Here is a 26,779-nt window from a genome sequence, read left to right on the forward strand (position 1 = left end):
ATAATTTCCTGCAAAGTGAAAGAATCATAAAAGGGACAAAAGCTTTTACCCAAATTTACTGGGGCTTGTTTTGCATTGTAACACCTGGTGAGCTCAAGTGACATTTCCAGGGCAATAATACAAATCAAGTTACATTTAATGCTCAAACCTTAAAGTGTTAACGAACAGCTGTAGAGTTTATAACAAAACACAATGCATACTGTAGCAGACCGCTGTGGTCCACTCTTTTTTTTTTTTTTTTGTTTAACACAATCCTGATGGGTTTGATATTTGAATTCAAAGATCATTAAAAAATCAGTGTTAACCATGTTTTTTTTTTTTATTATAGTATAATAATAATTATTAATATGGGTTATATGGGATAAATAAAAACATAAATATAGCTGGACTTGGGTGGGATATGAACCCCATAGACATCACCATAGTTTACAGGCAAGATGTATGCACATTTTGTTAACAAACATGACTGTTCATATTGAGGTATCCAGGTGGGATGTGTGTCTATGGAAGCAAACAGTGTATCTGTAACACTGACAAGAAATGTTCTTGTGAGCACAGGATTTCAACAAAACAGTGGGCCAGCAAAATAACTGTGAATATGTTGAAAAAGAGGAATATGTAAATCAGTATAGTATTTTACAGTAAACACTATAGTGTGGTCAGTAACACATTAAAGGTCCCTGACAGTTGAAAAACAAAACAAGATTAAGCACAACCATGAATTAAATCACTTCCATAGCACCAGTATAACAGCAGCAGTGATACAGTGTCAATGCACATACCTTTATAGTGACAATGGCTATAGTGGCTCTATAAATGTGATTAAATTCAGAGAAAACAAGCCAGCTGGGGGTGTGCTAAATGTAAACAACATTTTACCAAACTCACCCCATGCCCCATAAACATCAGCACACCCATCCCCCACCTTAGACTGGGCCTCCAGAGCCACAGGCAGAGAAGGAGAGGTGTCCCCTCTGAAAGGATATAAAATAGGAAGAGAAAGCAATCCATTCTTACTGAATAACCGCCATGATGCCAACACTTCCAAACGAGAAATCAGAACAGAAATGCAGCAGCAATGTTGTACCAGTACCATTTTAAAGCAACACACACACAAAATAGTCACAGAAATATATATATATATATATATATATATATATATATATATATATATATATATATATATATATATATATATATATATATTACAAATAGTATTTCACAACGTGAAAGTTGCCATTCAGGAAAACCAGGAATCTGTTTTTCTTCTGAATCTCAAACATGCTGGTTTACCCTGTTGTTATGCTGTTTAAGAAATGGTTATCAGAATATGATACTCCAGAGATTTATTCAACATTTATTCAATGTTCTTTGGAAGAAATGTAAAACCAAGGTCCTATAGTGATTGACTTTGCAGCAGCAGTTGTGATGGATAGTTTACTCCCTAATCTCTGTATGTCACTTTGGATAAATGACTAATTAATAATAATTTATTCAAGGTACGAAGGTCTGACGATTGTAGTCAAAAGTTATGTTTGTAAAGATCTAATACCTGCATCTGTATTAACAATATTCATAGTGCCCCATGTACTGACAACATTCAACCAATTTCTTTAATCTGTCGTTGATGATGCTGGGGCTTTCTGGTTCTACAAGATGAACATCCAAAACAAGTAAATCTCCAAAAAAGAAATTTAAAAAAACATCAACTCTTGGTTATGTATACTGTAAAGTTCCTAAGAAAAGCCTGCCCAGTTTGGATTCTAAAACCTAATAGTTGTCTTCTGCGGCCTATTAAGTGACTGGTTTAAACTACAAAGTAGCCTGCGACACCCAAGAAAGTTAGTAGTGCTTCCATGCTAGCATTACCAGTAAAATGCTTTTTCACAAAGCCTTTAGTTCAATTTTCAGAAATTACTAAATTAAAAATAAACAACCTCAGAATAAGAGCCTATGAGCCATTAAACTGAATTTGTGGGATATGGAATAAATGACTTTGTGTTGATGAAAGGCTCTTCCTAACTTTAACACCAACTTAATAACAAAACAGCAAACATAATTCTTCCTGTTTTCAAGTTCAGATCACCCAATTTACACAAGTAATATTTCTGCTTCTGTTAGGGGATCACTTTATTACGGCTCTCTTGGTTAGCTTTATGTTTATTCTTTAGAGAATTCCATATCAAACGTGCCACTCAGGACTGTGTATTTATCTCTAGAGTTTGTCTCTTTCAATAATGATTAACTATCGTTAGTAAATAATTAATTTCTGTTATTTATACCGGATCCCATCTCAATACTATCAGTTTGAAAGAGATCAGGTAAATGTAGGTCATTACCTGACTATTATGGCCTTCTATGTGTCTTTGAACTGATGGAGCTGTTGAGCTACCGGAAGTCTTTGAATTCTCTGGCAAACCTATGAACAAAAACAAAATTGTATTTTAATGGGAGATACATTTATTATACATAAACAGATCCTTACATAGTTTTTTACCAAACAAATATCTGAACTAGGACTATTTGTTGTTACATCTTGTAAATTCTGCTGCCCTAATTTCTGTTTATTATAGAGTAGAGACCATGGGGTTTATTTTCAAAGCAGATCCGCTGGAGGATAGGGCAATACGCCATCATTTTCCATCAATTGAGTATTTTCTAGAGCTGCAGAAAACACGTACTTAATCTATTGGCTAGTTTGGGTATTGGTTATTCTGACACTTTCTTTTTGGCAGCATATATAATGATCTAAGAATCTGTGTCTATTTTCCACAGACCAAAGTGGTGGTTAATTTAAACTTTCACCAGTTTGCTTTCTGCCTGCTTCAGAATGGTCAATACATCTACCCGACAGTAAAAAATAGTGACAGCACTTCAAATCGTAGGCACAACTACAGTGTCCCATTTTGAAACAGAAAAGAGAAAAGCTGCTGACATGAACCCATGTCTATTTTGTTAAAATACTTAATTAAAATACAAATGCCCAGGCTGTGAAAAATGACTTCATTAATATCACATACTTTAAAAAAAAAAATTATCCAATGGTATGAAGAAGTTTTCACCTCCTTATTTATAATGTAGGCGATCACTGCTTGCGACCCCACTATTCAGTATGTACTTTCACAAACACAGGTGTACATAAAGCACTTTAACATGCACTGGCAAAGAAAACTCTGTTTTCTGGTTATGCTACAACAAGGCATTTGGGCAGACATTGAATTACAAGTTTTTGGCTTCTCATGAGGAAAAAGTTAAATGCAAAACAATGGTAAATATATGATTAGTATAATTTAAGTAACTGATTTAACTGTGCAATTAATACTGTTAATACTGCAAGTTATAAATGTTACTTGTAAAAACTGTTTGAACAGTGTATTTTATTTACAAGGGCAGCCAGAATTGCTCCGGTGTGATGCTGATATATTTTTTCATATGGGGCATCTACAGTACTGCACCTAGAATGTGATTGTAAGCTGTTAGAAGCTTGAGAACGATAACTGAAATGTCCCAAAAAGGAATATCTGATTTTTTTTTGTAAATTCTCGGGGACACCATATGCTAAAATCAGGAGCCGGTTCAGACAAAAGTGTGTCAAGGCAGATAGAGAGAGAGAGAGAGAGAGAGAGAGAGAGAGAGAGAGAGAGAGAGAGAGAGAATTCATTAAAGATTTTTTTTTTTTTTAAGCCTATAAAGTTAAGGATGCACCTACCTGGGAAAGCATATCGCGCCTGTAAATACATTTTTTGGATGCTCTATCACCCACAGAGCATCTATATGAAATGTCCTTACATATTTCATATTAAGAACCACAGAAAACGATTCATGAAATGCAATCTGCCGGCATGTAAAACAGAGTATTGCTTAATAAAAAAAAATTAAAAATGGGAGGATATTTCTTTAGGGATTAACAGGTGTAAAAATTCCATGGATTGTGCTAATTCTTTTTAAAATATTACTTTTAAAATGTTCTAAATATATAAACCGATATATTTAACATCTGAAGCCATCCACTGCCTATAACAACACACATGCAAACATGCTAGTGGTGAAAGGCCAGGGCAGTAATGATTACAGTGGTCTGATGATAAGATGCCTTATCACTAGGGAGTAAAGTTCAAGTTTAGCATACAACTTCAACAAGGCTCTAAAGGCCATGCGCCACAATTTTACCATTTGAAATCTGGTTTCCATTTTCTACTGCAATAGGACTGAGTGCTGATGAAGAGAAGGTAGTCACATGGTTATTGGCATTTCTGTCCTGAAGTTCTGGCAACGGTCCTGTTTCACTGTAGTTCTCCCTGCAAGGCATGTTGATGTTTGAGTGGCTGCCTATTGTTGAAAAAGAGAAGGCACTTAGACAAAATGCTGTTACAGTATGACAAGATGGCAATTGGTAAACTACAGTCTTTTTTTTTTTTTTTTTTTTAAATAAGGTATACATTTGTATCATATACTCTTCTCAATTTGTTCCTGCATGTAATATTTTCTTATTTGCTTTACAATCATGGAGAAAGCACCTTCTTCATGGAGTCGTAGATATTAGATTGATAATCAATAACCCGCAGATGGGAATGTAATGCTTGTGCTCCCACTCCTGTAATATAGATCTAATATGCCCCATGGGGCACACATTCACCACAATACATTTTTGATGATTGCTTTAATGGGGTAAAACTATTTTGAGGCAAGGTTCCTAAACATATTTCTGTATGTTATGTATGAACTGATAAAAGGATCCATTGTCCTGAACTCAAAGAAAAACACTGTTTTCTAATTCAGCACATTAAATGTGGACTAAAATTATATAACAATAATGCAATATATGCTGAGTTCCTTCATTGGGAGACTTAAGTTGTAAAGGCTCTAAACATCACATGCTGTATAGAGTTTAACTTCACTCTTTTTTACATGTGTATCCTTTTATTTTGGTAATCTCAAGCCAAAATCGGATATACTACAGGGGAATATAGTGCATAAGAACATAGAAAATGGTGGAAACAATAAGCTATGTGAATTGGGCCCATTATCTCAGTGAGTTGTCATTTGCATTCAGGTATATCACAGGTCAATGTCACCATCACATTTAGCATGTAGTATATAACCCTCTAATACAAAGTCAGTACCTGAAATGTCTGAGATATAAGGCGATAACAGTGCAATGCAGTAAAATTAGTGCCACAAAAGTGTAGTATTTAAAGGGTTAAAACTAAAAGCTGTGTTCTTTTATAAGACGCATTATTAAGAAGAGAGTCTAATTTTGGGTGTTCTTCGTAATGGGGTGATACTTATTTTTAATTCTATTGGCTAGTGAATTACCCTAATGCTATAAAAACTATAGAACTTCCTGGAAAGCCAGTGCAGTAAAATGGAAGCTGTGAACAAGATACTCTACGCTCCTGCTTGTATCAATGTGAAGTCCTCGGAATAAAGCAGTTCGTTCTTTTGCAAGATACCATCTCCTTTTCTCTTTTTCCTCCCTCTGTTAATACCTAACAAAAAGGGTACGTTTTTCTTCTACAATGTCAACAGTCGAACTTGACCTAGAGATTCCAATGCTACAGTAGTGTAGAGATTGGCTTTTATCATCTAGAAACCAGCAAGTCCCATGACCACAGCAGGGGATCAGCCGTAATATTTTATTAATCACAAAAATGAAATGTCAACCTGAATAACGGTCTGATCATAAGCTATTTATAAGGGGGTTCATCTTTAACATTGTTGTTTAGTAATTTTCAACAATTTTGAAATTGATAGCAATACTTTTTGGGAACATGTGGCTCCCGGATCCCCAAGCAACTTTTTTTTTTTTTTTTTTTTTATGGTTTACTCACAGAACAACTTTAGATTTATATTCATTTAAAATGTTTGCACAACTCTACTTTTGTAGTTTTCACTTGTATTCTTCATAAGTACACTTTCTTGTTACAGGGCTTTTAAAAATACTTTGACATGTAGCAGTAACTAGGGTCTTTTCACTTCTTGGAAACATAATTTTTAATGATGAATGTCTGAAACCGTAGTAATAAAGATTCATATATGTGATTGATAATAGGACAACAAATTATGGCTACTGTAATCCTATTCTATTACTATTTGCACTCTATAATGTTCAGCTGTTTGGAAAGACACATGGAAATACTATATCTGTCGAAGCTGAAATTTGTGCTTTTATTTGTCTTGTATAACATTAAGCACTTTATACATAGGGGATTCCTAGGAGCTTTTATGAAGGAAATAACCTTAGCTGAACGAACTAACCCCCCTATTTTCTAATATTAATGATCCTGTTTGTAAAACCTAAAGATGCACTGGGGACAATATGTGTAGCAAGTAAGGGTTACTGACCAACATCCACCTCACAACATAAATAGATTTGCGTCCAGCCAAGCCATTACTGTCATACCTAATTTACTGCTATGCCAATGTGGTGTACAGCACATACTTAACCAGCACACACCCTTCATTTTCAGCTATTTATTTTGTTTAAGCTATACTTTGTTTTATGGAGACTGGTCTACAGAATACATAAATGAAATTATTAACATTGTCAAATGTGTTCTTTTAGATTAGACTGAAATAGACTCTTTCTTTTCTGGTCAATGCTCCTGTGATAATTCTGAAATAACATATCTTGTGATTTTGAGATATCACATATTCAATGGCTCAGTGAGACATCTGTAAAATATTTTAAATGTTACTTTGCCAGGGACACATATAATAACAACTCAAGTGTCATTAACATAACACAAGATGCATTGTATTTTCAATTTAACCGATTGGCTAATTTCCATTGACAGTCCTTGGGTAGACATTGGTGACAACTATAAAATAATACCCCTACTGCTCCTATTCCTGCTCCTACATCTGTATGCTGCTTAGTGGTTCTGTTCCAATAGAGTGGTAGATTACTGTAACTTTTATATGTATATATGACTACATTTACAAGTATAGAAAATGTTTGAATATAGCATAAGTATAGTATACATTTATATTGTGTAAATTGTATTCTGATAACCAGAGGCCTAGTGAAATTTAACCCATATCATATCATCATCCCTTATACAGTAATTAGTAATCTTGACACATGTTATGAAGACACTTTGAATACCTGCCAATTTATTTAAAGGTGTTACATTAACACCATCTTATATTCTCATTTTTGGTGTGTAACATTTCCTTGCATAAAACTCCTATACAAATGTCATAAGCAACACATTATTTGTTTATTTATTTATTTACTTGCCAAAGGCTGTCAAAAAGCCTTGAAAACAGAAACAGCTTCATATATCGACTACTACAGTGGTTCTCAAACCTGGTCCTGGGGGTCACTGCCCTGTTGGTTTTTGATCCACTACCACATGCTCCAACCAGCGACATCACATTTCATGTACTGTACATCTCAACAAGAAACTTATTGTCAGATACACTGATACATATTAATTTCTTTCTTGTCACTTATATGACAATATATAAAGTTTACTGCAGTGAAATAGGTGGAAGTTTCTGGTCTGCTGAGCTCCTGTTTTCATATTCACAATCTAGTTGGAAATCAGCCAATTAAATTTAAGCACAATTTTTTTTTTTTTTTTTTTAAATTGGTTTGGGGATATGTTTTAGCGACAGGGAATATTGCTGACACTATGTTTAACCTTGTATAAAACATGGTAGAAATGTATTATATTGTATGTATATTTGTAATATTTGTAAGTGATAATGTATGTTGTGTGTTTGTGTATCGTATATATCCGTATATATATATATATTATATATATTATATATATATATATATATATTATATATATTATATATATATATGTATTATATATATATAATATATATATATATATAATATATAATATATATATATATATATGTCTATATGTAATATATATATATATAATATATATAAATATATATATATATAATATAAATATATATTATACATTATGAAATATAATATTATTAAATATAATATGTTGTACCCATGAGGAAGCAACACAAGTCTTTGTAATAGTCTGTGAGTGTTGGCTTAGGCTTTTAGTCATTGTGGATGTGGAGAAGCAGCAGATCATGAGGTAATTCAATATTGAAATGTGTTAATAAATTAGCAGAATATGTACATTATGTGAAAAATACATCCAAAGCTTATAACAGCTATCAAGAAGGATTTAGTTTCAAGGGTTGACATCTGAGCTGAGGCAAACCAAACCCTGAACCTCTGCAAAGGCTTTATATTTGTTTTGTGAAGTAAGTCATATGGTCTTGTGGCATTGTGCATCCTTTCAAACAATTGCATGGTGGGATTAAAATAACTTTAAAGAGCTAAAAGTAAAAACATCGGTTCCTGATCATAGACAGCACGCTAGGTTAGACATAAGCAAGTAATAATATTGTAATAACTTTGTCCTGCCCTGACATGGTAACAACTGTATAATTACATGGAAACAAAGTCTGAAGAAATTACTCGCTCTGTTGACAAAAATTCTTTCAATTTGTGGTTAAATGTTCGCAAGCTGCCAACCCTTTAAATATCTTGCTTTCTTGGCTGGTTTGGTATTAAGTTTCAGGATTTTTTTTTGTAATTGCATAAAAAGTATGCATCATTGAGGAAACCTCAAAAAAAAAATTAAACTCAATAAAGATTGGCTAAAAATTGTCTTAGAATATTAGTATGTGGATATACGTTACACTTTATGTCAAATGTTACGTCACCATTAAAACTTAAACTTTAGGTTAATAAAATGTTTCAAAACAACACGTAATTGTCCACTATTATTGTGAAATTGTGAATGTTTTAAACATCATCTAAACCTAAATTATAACAAAATTATAAAGATCATATAAATGTAAAAGTCAGAGACCAGGTTCCTGAACTAATCTGGAACAGCAAAACAACATAACAGTTTAATAACATCATGAACACTCACTTGTTGGCTCCCTTATTTTCTGTCCGGCGGCGGACTTCCTTAAGAGGCTTCTTCCCGAGCTGAAGAGAGTGGTCAGCTCATCCATGGGGCTGGTCAGAGGTCTGACATTTGCAGGATTGAACGGTAGTGGGGAAGAAGAACAGGAGTGAGATTTTCTTGGTTCCACCCTGGCAGTCTTTACAGGGGAGTAGGGAGCCTTTGAACAGCCTGAAGGAGCTTCAGTTGTATTACCTGTCTTTTGAGATACTTTTGCTAATGCCAAAGCATACAACTCTGGGGGAAAAGGAAAATGCGACAGGGGTCTGTAGGGAGGGGGAGGCCCAGGAGGAGGAGGAGGAAGAGGAAGAAGAGGATGAGGTGGAGGTGTTGGAGGTGGTGAGACCTTGCTGGATATATAGAAAACAGACAGATTGGGAGAAGTTGGTCTCTCGCTATCTCCTTTCTGATGCCTTGCACACTGTGGAGAGAGTGGGCTGGAACCTTCAGGCTGCACTGGAAAGTTCAGATTGGTTTCAAAAACTGGCAGCTTCTTGAACTCCAGTGGTGTTAGAGGTGATTCATCTGAGGCAGGAGAACATGTAATAGGGGTTGGGGGAAAGATCAAGAGAGGTGGCCGGTGAGGGAGCAGGTTTGGGAAAGGTGGCGGAATGTCACAAGTACCGTCTTTGCAGTAAACTTTTCCTATAGGAACACGGTTAAAGTGCTCGACGATTACAAGCTTTTTGGTCTCATACAACTGCTGGGTACACTTGTCTGTTTTTGCCACCATTATTTTACCATTTGTTTCTTCTTCTGGCAGAAAATACTTCATTTCTTCATACACAGACTCCCCTTGGTCAGGACTGTCCACCCCTGTCAAGCTCTTGGTTCTGGCGTTTCCTACCATTTCAATATATACTGCCTCCTCTTCTTCCTGTGAGCTGTACAAACTGAGCACACCATACTGGGGCCCATCTGCTGAAGCAGCCCTTTGTATCATCCCTAGGCAGTGCCTCCCCTTAATAAGACAGGACAGCTTAACCTCAGTTGGTCTGGGAGCTGAAATCTCTTCATAAGAACCACTAAGTTTAGTATTGGGACTTCTTTTTGGCTTTGGTGGAGGAATCTTCTTCATTGTGCTGTAGTCATCACTATGAGGCCGTGGTTTAGCCAGAGTTACATTAACAAGAGAAAGAAAATCTACAAAAGGTAGAAGAAAGACTAATCAAAGGGTAACCCATTTACCTTATTACGTGCTTGACGAACTTCATATCAGGAGACATTTTTAGTCTGCAAATACAGTTTCTACTCCAAGTCGTCAAAATATCAGTTGTTTTTACATTAAAGGTTATGAAGAGAACTCAAGTACTCAGAGGATGTTAAACTAATAACAAACACTGATACTGTTTCCATGTTGCATTGTAAAACCCAGTTTTGGTATTCCTACAAAGTATTTGCAGCCAAATTTAATGAATGCTACTAAATTAAGTGAAGCCATGCTTGCTTCAAACAAACACTTAGGGACAGTTAAATAAACTCGTTCCCCAGTTTAGATGTTTATGTTTTTTGTGCTTCAGGCCAGAAAATAGTTCTTCATGACACTTAGATTTTCTTTTCTGTTGTCATAACTAATATCTGGTCTACTAAAGCAAGGGTATAGAATGTAGCAAAAAAACAGTATAATGTATTGCTGGATAAACTAAAAAGGCTTAGTCATGAAACTTGTACAGTTCCTCAAAAGACTACAATGCCAATACATAGGTTCAAAGTAATAATAATATATCATATTTCACATAAGATATGTTAATGTTTGTTGTTATGGCTGACCTTCACTGGGTGTTTCTTTAGAGGCAGCTGAAAAGCATGCACTAACGGCTTCATATGAAGCACTCAGCCTTGTGTTGGGGTCTCTCTTTGGTTTGGGAGGAGGCTGTTTCCGTGGTGATGGTAGGCAGTTGCTATCCTCCACGCTGAACACTGATTGTAGTGAAGAGGATTTGATTGATGTACCAGTTGCGGAATGTACCAAGTTGTCCACAGCCGTAGGGATAGGAATAGAGCTGGAATGATAGTGCTTGGGTGTCCGGCAACCCCCAAGGCTGCCTTCATTGATCTTCCCACCCTTGTCTACAGCTCTGCAAGATAAAATGATACCCAGATGCATCATTCAAATGATAATAATGAGTCAGTTCATGCAAACATAATTAAGACTCTTTGTAAACAACCTCTCCGAATCCCTTGCTGTGAACAGAGTAACCTAAAAAAAAAAAAAAAAAAAAAAACATTCATATATGACATGGCTGGTCTTTTTCTTGGTAAACAAGTATATTTTTGCTTATTAAAATTGAGAGCTCTCAGAAACATTTACTATTTACTGTGCATGTTTTTTCTACACAGTACATTTAAACTGTATCTCGATGCAATATACAAAAACTGGAAAAAAAAAAAAAAAAAAAAAAAAAAAAAAAAAAAAAAAAAAACCTTTACTTGAATACTGGGAAACAATTCTACTCATACAATAAAACAGACGGATTTATGCACTGTATTAATCCCAGATATATAATTGTTTAAGCCTGATCTACATCCTCTAAGACTATAATATGATTTGCATTCTCTAATTTATATATATGACTTAATCTGCTACCACCACCTGTTATTTCTTTAGGGTTAAGATAAAGATATGTCTGACAGCAATACTCCTTAATCCATGTTAATACTTTTCAAGTATTACTGAGTGCATTACATATATACTATATATACCTGCATACATACATATACCAGTCAAAACACACATACTTGACTGTTCACATGCTGGGGTTTAAAATGTCATACTGTTGTGTATGAAGAATATTTCTGCTTGATGGATCAGCACTATGGTTACCGGCTATGCTACACAACATTACCATATGCCTGTGAGGTAAATGCAATCACCAAAGATCAAACCTTTAGGCACAGTAGGCAATTATTCAACACAGTGTTAAATTAAGTCTTTCATGTGCAGGAAGAAGACTTCTGTGTATTATAATTGAGGTTATTCAAAGCTAATTAACTTGTTTGGAACAGCTATGTGAATGCCAGACACCCCTGTTACCTGATGCTGCATGGTATCCCCGTAAATACATTACAGGTTGAGATTTATTAGTATGTTCCTTATGCAAATCCCGAGGATGTTATTTGCAAGAAATAGAATCAGTACAGAATCACATAAACATTATATATATATATATATATATATATATATATATATATATATATATATATATATATACACACACACACACACACACACACACACACACACACACACACACACACACACACACACACACCTAACATCAGCTGTGTTTTTACACAAAAAATAATACAATCTGAACAATCTAAATTAAGTAGAATTCAGAATTCTCTAGATGAATGAGGGTTTGCAGATTTAGTCCAAGGGACCAAACACTGAAGCCACATTTTCTTGGAAAAAATATTCTGCAATTAAATTATCAAAAGGTATTTCCTGGGCAGAAAAGGCAGTTGTTGAGTGTGTCTACATTGACAATGCTGAACACACACACACATACACACACACAGCAGAGAAAACACCCAGAAGAACACTGAGATCTTAGTCTGCCACTCGGATCAATAGCTCCTCCAGGACAGAAGACAGGGGCAGCCAGCAATATGAGCCTAGAGACAATTGATAATAGCCTGCAGAATTATAGCCAGACAGACAAACTAATCAGAATCCAGCTACATGAAATAATGAGGACTACATAACCTGAAACTAAACTGACCTCAAATATATCCCAAAGAACACCTGTTTTTTTGTTGTTGTTACTATAAACATCAGTTGAAACATGCAAGCAACAATAGATAAGTGTTCTCAAAATGTTCTCTTTGATGTTAATCTCTGGTTGTGATATTTCACCCTGCAGTTATTTGACTATGAATTGAAATGATCTTATTTACATCACAGGCTAAAGCTTATACCAACCTAAACCTTCTACAAATTTAAAAGAGTTGTATTTGAAGAAGAAGGACCCTTATTTGCTTTATAATATTCAAAAGTTAAAAATTATCCAGTTTTATTGCTACCCAACACGACCACTTAAATTTCCCATATTACTGCCAAGTGCATATATACTAAGGGTTTTAATCTATTAAATCGATCAAAGCCCACAAGTGTGATTAAAGATTACAAAATATATCGATTAATCTTGTCTACGGTATAAAAAACGGTGCGAAAAAGACATTTTTGAAAATGGCGGCGGTTACTTCCAAAGATATTCAATATTACCAAAATACTCAACTCCACCTCTACTTCTGTCAGGCGACGTGCAAGGCATCGTGGGATATAAAGAGAGCTCCAATGCTATTTTTCTATCGAGTGTCTATTGAGAGGGGTTGGATTGAGTTGATTTTCTCAGTGTTTAAAAATGTAAAAAACTTTTGAAGCCTGTTTCACTGTTACCCAGGGTCTATGGAAGAAATATATTAACCTGGCAAATGATGATGTAATGTAACTGATAACCTTTTCTGAACACAGTCCTTCATCCATGCATGTGCAGTTTAAATCACAGGTTTTCTAGTGCTGTGTAAAAACATTTTGTATATATTTACATGTAGCAAAATACTTTATTGACTGCAGCAGTATGGTAATTAGCATTATATTTTACTGTACTAAGGCAAATGTCACTAAAACTGCAGTCACTATTTTTTATATTACCGTAATTAAATATTATGTGAAATATATTAAATAATTAGCTGGATTTATTCTGGAATTCACAATTTTCTTATTTAAAAAAAAAAAAAAAAACTTCTCTAATATAGTTTAATTAAATAAATATTGCCAAATGGAAATCAATTAATGAAGAATTTTGTTTTATTAATTTCTCTCTTTATAGAGAGGTTACAGTAGTATACGATCGAAGTGAAATTTGAGCAGATGGTTAAAACCGACATTTAATACCAACAGAGCCAATAAATTTATGTTTTATAATTGCATCTGCTCTAGCTCTAATCTCTGCTTTCAGCGCCATCTCTGGTACTGCTTTCAGAAAGGTGCATTTTTTGTATCAATTATGTTATGTTATCATTAACATGGGTTATGTTTTTCATCTTGAGCAAGAGTAAAACGGACTTCACAAGTTTCATATATTTTTAAACATCGATAAAATCAACACAAAGCAATAGTCATTTTAAATAAATTAATAAATATATTAACATAAGCTTCCCATATCTGAGAAAATAGGATAATAATTTGAAGCTATATATTTATAGCTATCTATTTAAAATGTACGCCATACATTGGTTATATATCTTGTTTCTGGGAGTTAGGGAATTCAGCAGTTACTTCTCAAACTGGGTCTACACTTACCTTTTATTTCCCTCTGGCTCTGCGCTGATGCTTTCAAATTTTTCTCTCACATGAGCACCGTTCATTTCATTCCTGATGCAGTCATTCTCCCGAGCAATATCCAAGGCGTTCTGGATGACCAAGCCATCGTAAGTTCTGAGTCCCTTGTCTTCCACATTCTGCAGGAAGCTCCTCATTGAGGTGACCTCTTGCTGCTTGATGCTCAATGTGTGCAGCAGCCTCTGTCGTGCAAGAAACCCTCTCACAACTACCACAATGGAACAAAATTACATGCCAATGAGTTTGAGTCAAACCAGAGATACCAGTCAATAATGCAAAACTTAGTATTAATGTGCATCCATCAGTAAAGCAGACAATGTGGAAATAGCAAATCAATATCCATAAAGAAACGTGAGGGTTTTAAATTCAGTTTCACATAGAAACCTTTTTTTATTTTAGTACTGCACAAGTGTAACTACAATTATTTCAATTTTTTTTTTAACCCGTGCTATATGCTGTATCTTCTGTGATTCACAAAACTTGCTTCTGAAGATGTCCCTCCTTTGTAGGGATTCACAATAGCTAATCATTCTGTACTAAGAACTCAGCTCTGTCTGTACCTATCACAGAAAAGAGCCTGACTGTATCAATATATAAGGGCAGTAGACTGCACATGTACCAACACTGGTATAATATCATAATACAGTATGTGTTAGTTATTAATTTACACACATTTAGACATTGCTTCTTTTGTGTATTGAATCTATTGCTGCTGCTGAGAACCCAAACTCAAAGTTTGTATTTTGCTCTCTTGTTTCTGACTACTGTCTCTGCTGTACTGTGATGAAAATGATTAAGAAATGCTACCTAGTCTAGATGAGGGAGGATACTATCTACAGAACTTTTTGAAGAAATGTTTTAAAGGATATGTGATAAACATAAAATAAAGTGTAAAAAAAGTCAAGCAGTTATAGCACAAACAACATAACCACCCATGGTAAAAGCAAGACATTGGGGGTATAAAGGGAATGTATTTGTTACCTATAATTTAGGTTTCTGTGTGATGAAAGTACTAAGTGAAACAAATTAGTGGTTACTGACATAACCTTGGTTCTCCGAAGGGAACCATCATTTATCACAAATGGGAACACCCTTGTTTTCATGCCCTATTATACCAAAGTTCTTCTGGGAGAGAAGCGGAAGTCTCAATCTGAGCTCAAATGAAAAGGAGGTGCAATCCCTGTGGCCGGAAAAAGGATTCTGAAGGCCAGTCGCACAATGACAGCGCTACATCCCCTGATGTAATGTCGGGGGGAGGGCCGGGCTGGCCCAGAAGAGCTTTATTGTAATAATTGTTTGAAAGGGTGTGGAAACAGGGATGATCCCATTCGTGATGAATGAAAGTTTCCCTGTCTGATGGAGAACCTAAAAAATCTATTGATACTACCAAAATAACGCACAATCGTTACCTATTGAATCACCACATGTGTGTAATTAGTAATGAAGTATATGGTAATTAAGTGGATTCAACTTGTGTTGATTGCACATTATTTAGGTGGTGTGATAGAGTTATCATGAACAAAACAAGGAGCAGGGTTTTAACCGTCAAACTGTTGTAAAACAGAGATGGCAGTGTTCTGCATGGCGAACACGTTTGTTGTGAAAGGGTTCAATATAATTAATATTAAAGATGAGAACTAAATATTATGTAATGTACCAAATATTATGTATTACAAAAAAAGTGCAAAATCTAGATTTAAATCAGTGAAAGTGTCTGAATGGCTGAGGGTCCTTTCTGATTAATATATGCAAAGTATAGCTAAGATATCAAGAATAATTAAGATGTAACATTTACCTTTCTGACAGGTTACGATTTTCCTCTGCAGCTGAAGACACAGCTCATTAAGACTGTCAGCTTGCCAGTACTTCAGAAACACTTTGCTGTGCCCCACCTAAATATGAAACACAGCTGAGTCATTAATGAGCAAAAAAGAAACTATGGTCAATGTGTAGTTGGCAGCAAGGTCTTAAATGTAACAATGAGTCTCAGGTATCAGGAACATCAAAGTCAACAGCTACCTTTTCTCAAGCATGCTGCAAGTTAGTAAATTGGCTCCTGGGAGGGAATCTTGATTTGACACTTTTTGGAACACAAGAGTAATCTAATGACCAAACTACTCTTTCCAGCACTCATTTCAAGAGACATTTCATCTGAGCTTTTGAGGCGATCAGCAACTTCTGTTGAGATTTTTTTAAATTCCCAGAACATTTTAAAAATAATCTTTTGATATTGACATAAAACATTTATAAGTTTTAAAGATAGAACAGCAGTGTACGTTGTAAAATAGTTTGTTAATGAAAAGCTGGCATTTATTTAGGGTCTTTCCAAGTTATAGTCAAACAGGCATATTTATCTGTCTTCAACTTGTCTGCACCACAGTCAGATTTATCATGGGTTTTAATTCATTACAAAGGGTTGGCAGGAGATGAAACTACCTCATATTTTTGGTGAGTTTAAGATCCCTTTTTATTTTAATCCATTCAATATGAATACTTCAATGACATAGCCAGACTAACCCACTAGTGAAATAAGCACAATGTTGAATAGTTGTTCTCGAACAATGTTAGGACCTGGTAAATATAAATGTGTGTAACGATACCCGACTGCAGTCTAGAAGCTTCTCTTAAGAGTATTATCATACCATTTCAGAAAGAACAATGTCAAAAAAAAAGACCGAAAGTTTGTTTGGAATTGTTTGAAAATCAAACTGGCCTCACTAAAGAATACATTCGCCAGTTTAAATATCAACACAAACTGTACTGACTCTCACAGTACGAGTTTGACATATGAACTGAATGAATTTGCTCTGCCCAAGTGGCACTGATGGAGGAAATAACCCAATCAGTGTTCAATGCAAAGGACATCATCACCGTAGATTGGAGAAACACAAAAAAAAAACAAACAAAAGCAGACCGGGGTCTGTGAAATAATTATGCTAGCAAGAAAATACTGGATGTAGGTGAATTAACTTATGACTTTACAGACAAGTTGTTGTATGGTATACACAACCCCAGTTTGACATTGGAACAAGATGAACTTCAGTTTTACAAACTGGATTTAAGGTGAAGATGGAAACATAGTGTGAATGAACTGGACCTGTATCCACAGAAAACCACTTCATGTGGTGGAAAAGGCAAAAGTATTTTAACAAGATCCTTCAGCACGTATTCTGTATTTTTTAATTTTTTTTAAATAACAGAATTCTTGAAATTAGAATATAACAGCATTTTTAATCAATCTGACCAAATTGTGGGTGGCATTCATTTAAAGTGTTAAACACTTAAATGATTGTGGTAAAATTACAACACAAACTCTGATGTGTTTGGAGACGGAGGCAAACGTCAAACCTCTTAGTGATGCCGTTGCACTACCTACTTGCTTCATACTAGTTAATTAAACTCCTGCACAAACAAAGAGCATGATAACTATTGTCTGTAATATCTGTTAGTCAGAGTGATTTGTTTTGTGTTTCTCTAGGCTGTAGATTCTGCAGTACCGAGTCAACTGTGAGGGTGGTGAGTGGGTGTCCAATACACAGTATTAGCTCATATTTCGGGGGTGGGGACAGAGACTCTGAACTGGCAGTGAAATTCATTCTTTTTTAATAGTAAAACACAAAATTACTGAATGTGGGAGTACATGTTATTTTCTTGCCATGTACATACTACGTGAGATAAAAGGACCACTTATCATTAGCAGCTGCAGGATTGTAATTCATTTTGGTGAAGCATTTGTCCTCATGTGATAATTACAAAGTCAATGTGCTCCTTTGTGTCTCCAAAATTACACTGGTTGTCTGCACAATACCTTTAAGATTCCATTGGTCCTCCCCTTATTTATCAGACAGCTTTAGTGTACAGTATCTTTTCCTCTGATCATGCTTTTTTCCACACTTTATATCATAGTTTGCCATGAGTGTGATTTCTCTATCTTTCCCTATCTTTACTTTTACCCAAGTATAACACAGTACACTTTTATAAGGGTATTCTTCCCGTATACACCACTCATTGCATTACACCACGAACTGCCCTGTTGCAAGTACCCACGTGAGGTACCTGAGGTACCAATTCAAGGACAGCTATTTCAAATCTTGGAAAGGCAGACAGGCAGACAAGCATAAATGAGTCCCTTCAACATTCAGATTAGATCTTATTTGAACCCAGAACACATTGCATTTGAAAGAGTTTGTAACAGCTGTGGATATTGTTTTTCTAACTCCATAGTGTGAGACCTTGGTAAGATTTATGGGATTATTTTATTAGCTATGTAGACTTTAAAGGGATTCCTGATATATCACCTGGAAATTCCTATCAGCTGATTTAATTGAGAATTTCTTTGAGTCACACCTCACACTTGTAAATTCTCTGTTCACATAATCAATAAATCAAAATGCAATGTTTTGCTGCCTCGGAAATACATTTTTTCTTACTTCATATCAGACGTGTGTATAGTATGTTGTTCCAATAAGAGAAAAGGACATCACTCTGTCACGAGTATGAAACAATCACATCCCTTTTATGAATGCTTGTTATTGATATGATAGATATGGAAGTTTAGTCACGTTTTGTCCTCATATGGGAATAGAATAGAAATAGCTTTTATGTTACAAAGAATACACAACCAATTAGCAGTGGACAATTCTACCCCAAAACAGGGATGTTTTTAACAGAGCAACACTCCCTGTGTTCAGGATCTTTTTGGTCTTTGAATAAGGTTTTGTGACTATAGCTTTGGTTTCACAGACCCTAATTTGCACTAATCTTGGATTACCGTATGCTAACATTTCAAACCCGAAAACCCAAAACACAGCTCTAATGTAATTCAAGACTGAAGCAAAGACTGAGAATATGGCCTACAGTTCAGAAAGAACAAGCCAGAGTCCATAATACACATTTTATGCATTGCTGAAAAAGATATCTACTGAAGCAATACTGGCTGGCAATTGCATCTACTGGCAATTGTGTATACTGTACAAAAAGTAGGTTACATGGGCATACACTCAAAATCTGAAAAAGCTCACAGTGCACTGCAGTAAAATAATCTAATATGAGACATAGGTGGTCTGACAGATGTGGCTGGGACAGTATCATTTCTTCTTGGCTTTACCAAAATTCAGGTTATATTTGTTCTAGTAAACTCTATTTAGGCAACCATATGCACATATATAGAACATTTTCATAATTCTTCTGCATGTTTAATTTTCTAGTGCATTTGAAAATGTTTTGTAGCACTAGGCAGATAATGACAACATTGCCTTTTATAATGTTGTACTGGTAACACATATCTTTCCATGGCCTAAAAACCTAATTATAATGGCAGGTAGCTAGTAAAACATTGTTTATTTTTTGTAAATTTGTATCATTGTATATGTACCACTGTAAAAGACACAGATCACTAGATTTCAACTCAACCACTCCCTTTGACTGAAATGGTTGAGGATCTCCCAAAACAGCAATATCTTTATTGGGGATACGCACAGTAGATCAAGGATTTACACACAAGTTTTTTTTTGTTTTTTTTTTTGTTATAAAGTATTGAATTAATACGTGAAGCAATTACCCAATTGTTATTTGCCACTGCCCCCAAAGCCCCTAAGGATTGACCTATGGTCGGTGTAATCATAGGAACAGGACAGTAAGCTAAGCTTGAGCATTCATCTGTCTAAATTAAAATGTTAACCAAGTCTAATCGTTTATTTAAAGTACTGGGAATGTATGAATATTTTGCTTAGGTTTATTCTTGGGACAAGAGGGGATGTGTGTAAACTGCTTCTGTGCTGGCTAATCACCCACAGGACACACAATAGCTCAAGTTATTTAAACACACAATTCAATTAGAACCAGAAAGCAACATAATGTCACTATTATGAATGCTCCAAAATCAGGCCCACACAGTGGCTTTACAGTACCTACTCTAAATCCTTACTGGCATTTACATTGTCCCTTTATGCTTGCATGTTTAAAATCCAACCAACCTGCCACCCCTGCAACTTGCAATAATGGAGGATATGGCGGCACTTCTCTTCAGAGGACAGCTTCTGCTTGCCTCCAAGTACTGTGTCAGCCAAATCCTTGTACCTGCGTGAAAATAAAGTGACATTAGAACAAAGCAAATTTAAAACCAAAAATAAACATTAACTGTAGTGCCCATTACCAATATTTTGGTAATTCACCTTCTGAAAAAGATTAAGGATTAAGAAGAGCTTAAGGTTTTTAGGCATCTGTCTCAGACTTTCTAAACACAATGGTCACAGAATCCAGTTCTTCCAATCAAGAATGGTGAACAGAATTTGAACAGAGACAGTCTGTTTAGGGGTTTCTAAAAAAAGAGTTTAGTTTACTACAGTTAGTGTACATTCATACAAATATTAGGAAAGGTGAAGCCCTACTTGTAATTCACATGTACAGTATATTTACATAATGTAAAACCCATTTTTCCTGGACTAAGACCCTCTAAACAGTTACATTTGTTTGGAATACTAGATCTATACATAAACAATGATGTATTCAAAGTAGGGAATTAGAATACATTATTGTCAAAAGAACAATAACACATTCTATCTTCTTAAACTTCTCAATTAAATAGAGTTTTTAATTGTCACAATGTTATTAACTGATATGATGCAGCAGTTGCTGCTCTGTCTTTCTGTTCTCTTTATATGGTTTGTATCTAATAGATCAAATGTGATATACTATGCCTCCAGAGGGGCAAATGGCAGTCATTTGAGTATCAGACAAACCCTAATAAAAGAGAAGGTTAAATGTCAGTGTTTGAAAGACAAGCATGATCGTAACCATCTGCTCATGCTGGTGCTACATTCCAGTCCTGATCTGGCAAAAGGTCAAATAAATGCAGGCCCAACAGACTATAAGGTCAGTTTTGTTTTTGTGGTCAAGCAGATAATAAAAATGAACAAGATATAGTTCTGAGACAAACAAGGGTTTTTTAATTCCTTAAAATATCTGCATAACAAAAAGTTGTACCACATTACAGTAAAAAAAAAATGTAAAAGACAAACCTTGGAGGAAAACTAATCCTGGCACCCCATCAAATTATACATATAAACATTGTGTATGAGTATTCAAATATTTGTCCCAGCCTAGGAAGATATTTAACTAACAGATGGTCCTTTCCAAACCATGTGCCAATAACCCCCAATCACCCTTTAAAAATCACTCATAGAACATCATAGATTTGTTCTGTGGGCAACCATAAGGCACAATGACCATATAGAAAACGTCAGCCGCTGTATAATCAGAAAATATATATGGATGGAGTCTTTTGTAGTGTGTGTGCATTGGAGCAGCCAAATCCTATTGAAAACCAAAACACCAGTCACTTGAAATAGCAGATCTGTGTCATTTCATTTTGATAAATTGGTATTTAGATGTCAAATTCCACTTAATTTAGAAGTACTGAGGGAATGTTACAAGTCCAAGTACTAATTAGGTTACTCAAAAATTACCAGGAGGTAGCCTTGTAATACAGAGGTCTCTTTTCATTAGGTTCTTATGGGCTGTAAACTAAAGAATATATTACATTCCATCTGATCCTAAATATTTAATCATGCTCCCATGACAGCTACTTAAAGCTTTAGATATTTTACTTTTAAGGTTTTTTTTTTTAAATGTCTGCTTTTTCCTGCTTTGTTATGTTTATTTTGTGTTCACTTTTGCACTTTAGCTGTAGAAGCTTTTACAATGCATTGCTTACAAAGCCTCTCAAGAATATTAACTCCATTTTGCAAGATTGACAAAAATCTTCATCATCCCAATTAAGACAACTTTAAGCTCCTCCATAAAGAGCAAGACATAAAAAAGAAAAATAAAAATAAAAAATAAAAACTGACATTAGCGCCACATTAATGTAGAGATTCTGTATAGAGGGTTGCTGTTTAATTCATTTTGTTTCTGGTTATATTGTTAATGATTAAGTTATTGGTTTTAGAGACCTGTTCATGTTTTCCCAAGTATGCTTGATTAATACATACAAGCAGTTATGGTGTTCTACTATGTTCTACTGGTAAGTTCAGTTGACAAGATTATTCATATAATACAAATTAAGCCAACAAAAAAGCTTCCATTAATATTAAGGGAAAGTAAAAACTGTAATGAATGCAATTTTGTGCAGGTTACAATATTTGCTCTACAGTTGTATTTTTTTTTCTGTTGTTGTTGCTTTTATTCCCCCTAAACTAATTGTGTGCTGAAATTGGAAGGTCAGGTGACTGGTTAACTACAGCGATGTCATGAATTGTGACGGTTGTCATAATTATTTCACTTAACACTATTGCTCTCTGTGATATATACCAAAGCAGGCAGTGTGCAATTTTTCATTCACACAAAACGTTATTTAAATGTAAATACTGCTGTTTGAATAAGTCCTTTGTTACTCAGTGGATGTTTTTCTTTTCAATGAAACATTTTGCTGACATTTGACTAACATGAATGAACTTGACTGATTTGTATTTTACGTTATGTGCATTTCTGTATTATATGCTGCATAGCTTTCTGCATGTCTTGTCACCTCACCCTCCTTACCTAGATAACATATTATTGTTTACACTGATTCATTCCTTATAAACCCACGTTCCAGGCATTTGTCACATTGTAGAAATGACTGCATCATTCATATGCAAAAACTGTGCACAAACAATGCTATACAGTGAGCTATATCATTGGAATTACCTTTTGTATGTTTGTAAAATCCTCATGCAAAAATCTAAAAAGGGTTATAGGCATACAGTATGTGATTTCCCTTCAGAGAGCATGGCTAAGATATGTGATTTTGTTGTATTAATCCTAGGGAATTGCTGTCTACACCTGATGTAGCTGTGCAGGATTTCTCAGTCCTTACTCAATTTCCTTGTAAGATGATGATTAGCGTTCTAAATTATAGGTCAGCTCCTAGGAGCAAACACAAAAGCAATGCAAATCAACAAATTTAAAACAAAACGCTAAAAAGGAATTCCTTCCCAGTCTGGGGTGATGTGGGCTAGTGTGATCCTGCAAACAACGAGAAAGGGAGAAGGATATGCTATTAATTACAAGCAGGGAACACTTTGAGGGACATCATTAAAGGTATGGAGGATGTCAACTAAGCAGCGGACAAAAAAAATAGCTTGTACAGTTCTAAAAATTAGATAGTGAAATAACATATACAGTATATATTTGATTAGGCTCAGGCACATTTTCTATGGAGAATGTGTCGTGGACACTGGGTACGGTACTCCACCTTCAGCAAGTGCCACTGGATCTTAAATGTGATTAAAACACAAGGGATCTTAGATTTAAACGTCAAACATAACTGTACATTAGAAATTGACATTATTTAAGGTTAGCTTGTTTATTATATTATATCTGGCTTATGTTTGCCCACACAAAGTGCTCAGAAGGGGACCATATTCACAAAACTCACTGACATAATAAAATAGCTAGTGTCACCTTAAACCATCTTTTTGGATTACTCACGGATTATTCACAAACTCACACACAGTCTACTTTCTCAGGGCTTTTGTAGCCTGACAAAACACTTCATCACCGCACAAAAAAAGCACATACTTTGACTAGATGGCAAACTGCCAATAGAAAAATATAAAACATTATCAGGGCTGAAATTCTGATGCAAATCCAAGTTTGTTGAGAGATAGACAGCATGAAATCTATAATACCATGAACATTGATAAAAGACAGTTTAATGTACCATTGTACCAGGTAACAACACAACCCCTTAAACTCCTGTCATTCTACCTCAGTGAACAGTAACAAAACACAAACTCGTTTCTCCATATAGAACATGGATCACTATCCCATTTTTACAATAAGTATACTCCAAATTGCTTTTGCGTATTCAGTCTGCCTAGTGAACCCAGGAGACGATATTAGCTTTGACCTGTTTCTACCTCACTAATTGACACAGAGAAGTAAGGAGTTGGGTTGACACTAACATATATGGGTTTTCAATACCAATACAGCTTTTTGTCTTTCTACATCAGAGACACAGCAGTTCCCCCCATATTCTACTTGCTTTGTGGCTGCGTTCAACACAAACACTGGGTCGGTTACTCAGTTCCCAATGAAACTTGACATAAAAGAGCCACGGAGCACCTCAACATATTGCAACATTGTTTATGAGCCAGAGATCACTTTACAATTCCCTTCACTCCAGCTTTTTTCGTCGAGAGGGGCATAGCAGTGAAATGTTACACATTCAAGAGACAAGTAATAGAAGTGCTTGAACATTGCCCTTTGAACATTTTAATGGAGCACTTTATTAGTTAAATATATTGCTTACCTAAATCATTGTTATTAAATGTACTGTTCATAAAAAAAGATTAAATGTAGGCTTCATGATGAAACGTTGTGATAAAGAGGATTTTTGCGAGCCTTCTTAGCCAAGAGACCATTGCAACTTGTTTTAATGGTTTCTTATCTTGCAAAATAAATCTTTTAGCAAAGCAGCATTTTGCCACTCCTGGCAAACAACATTTTTGGGTTTGATAAATACACCTGACCCTAAAGTACTTTGAATAACACCCAATCATAAAGGTCAATATTGTGAAACTCAAAAATCATACAAAAATAAACAAACTTGCTTTTATGCATGGTGGCAGAAAATAACACCACTTTTCCCAGGAGACTTTGCTTAAGAAAGTATGTCAGTTACTGTTTGCTGAAATAAACAATATTAAACTCATAATCAGTTATTTCATCAGTTTTGTTTTTGCAACATTCAGCCTCAATTCAATTTGTTGTTTTCCTTGGTTTTGGAAAGTCGTCTTACTAAGCTACTGTATGCAGAAGCACAGAACCCAGCTAGAAGAAGAACACTTAAAAACTTTAAAAATGCCCTCTTAAAATCCAGCAGTACAAACATGTAAATAGCAGACAGTGACACAATGTTTGGTGCATTCACTAGAATGTGCTGCAGCAAGTAACTAATGCTGTGAAGTTCAATGCACAAGGCAATCTTCCCGGGAACAAAATGAGAAAAACAGAAGCACTGAAAATGAAGCCTCCACTGTGCTTTTGAGTCTTATGTTAAGGTGACCTGACAGGAAAGTAGTAGATAATATAACTATTCTGTGTCTCACAGAAAACATTCAAAGCTATTGTTGGTAAGAGATGAAGCATTTCAAATGTTCCTCTGCACCTCACCTCAAAGTCAAATGCTTCAAGCTGGTGCAAAGTTAACAGCTTTCATTCCTTAACACTTACAGGTTTTAGTAGCATCTAGTGAAAATACTGATAAGGATATTTAACACATATATGTTCTAATTATATATACCGTATGAAACACAACTTGTAAATGACTATCAGTTACATAGAATTCAATTTAACTGTGGAAAAAAAGTTATGCAGAATTATACTCCTGTAATATCGAATGGCTAAAGCTATGTATTGTACATTAAGAAATTATATTAATTGGACACACTATGTTATTTTTAAAGTCTTTATAGTAGAGAATATGTAAGTACCAGGACCCCATTGGAAACAAAGTATTTAATCCCATGTCAGCTATCCTGGTCTGCAATTTTTCAATAAAGAAATCTAGCTTCACCCGTTTTATTTTTCTGTACTTAAACTTACCTTGCCAAGAAACCTGAAAAGGACAGTCTCACTGGGTAGCCATAGCGAATCATCTTTACCATCTCCAGTACGCCAATGTATTGCAGTTGAGTGGACACATAGAAATTGTCAAAAGAATCTGGCTGCTTAGAGTTGTTGGGTTTAATGCACTGTACAAAATGTGGAGTGCAGTTCTGCAGCTTACCAGTAATATCAGCAATTGAGTTCTAAAAATAAAAATAGGTAATAAGGTTACTAGCTCCGTGTTGCTGTGAAACAAAGTTTCAATTTTCATAATAGAGTAAACGCCACCACAAACCTGACACGATGCGATTTTTCACTGGGTGACGAGACACTTTTGCAGCGACATGACCACATACACTAGAAGCAACACAGAGGCGATGCGACAGATTTGAAACCTGCCAGATCAATAAAACTATAAGGAATTACTATTGACAAAACTATGATCAAGACTGGTACATATTTGTCAGCATGATGTAGAAATGTGTGCCTTCTCAGACAGTATTCCTGCACATATGGCAATAAATCATACACACCAGACTTATCCAGTGCCTTCGACACAAACTCCCATATATTACCTTTCAAATTAGTATCTTTATAATTGTGATGATCTTTGTCATAAAACTCTGGGCATTTTTCCACAGCAAGTATTATTGTTTCCTCTGTCATTTTGGATACGGCTTCACCCTGCTGGACCACAAGCATTGAAGCTGTTCTCTGATTGCTCAAAATAGGATTCAGTTCTATTTATTTAGCATAGCTCCAGTGTCACCCTGGTGTCGACCCCACACTGCCAGTCTTGTCGTCTGTGGTGTGAAAGATACTTATCAAAAGTATAGATTCTATTCATTTTATCGCCTCACTGCACAGTTTTGCTAAT

General features: G+C 35.2%; 1 protein-coding gene across 1 annotated transcript in view; it reads right to left on the minus strand.

Moving 5' to 3' along the window:
* LOC121327511 (unconventional myosin-XVI-like) overlaps positions 1-26,779 on the minus strand; it is a 153,819-nt gene that overhangs the window by 17,022 nt on the left and 110,018 nt on the right. Inside the window, exons 27-34 of the mRNA XM_041271581.1 lie at positions 25,900-26,105; positions 20,286-20,388; positions 16,106-16,202; positions 14,272-14,518; positions 10,734-11,041; positions 8,928-10,106; positions 4,171-4,329; positions 2,340-2,419 (exon numbers count right to left, since the gene is read on the minus strand). Of these exons, the coding sequence (XP_041127515.1) occupies positions 2,340-2,419; positions 4,171-4,329; positions 8,928-10,106; positions 10,734-11,041; positions 14,272-14,518; positions 16,106-16,202; positions 20,286-20,388; positions 25,900-26,105 (2,379 nt within the window). The remainder of the gene's footprint in view (positions 1-2,339; positions 2,420-4,170; positions 4,330-8,927; positions 10,107-10,733; positions 11,042-14,271; positions 14,519-16,105; positions 16,203-20,285; positions 20,389-25,899; positions 26,106-26,779) is intronic.

This window comes from Polyodon spathula, chromosome 15 (assembly GCF_017654505.1).
Source record: "Polyodon spathula isolate WHYD16114869_AA chromosome 15, ASM1765450v1, whole genome shotgun sequence".
NCBI lineage: Eukaryota > Metazoa > Chordata > Actinopteri > Acipenseriformes > Polyodontidae > Polyodon > Polyodon spathula.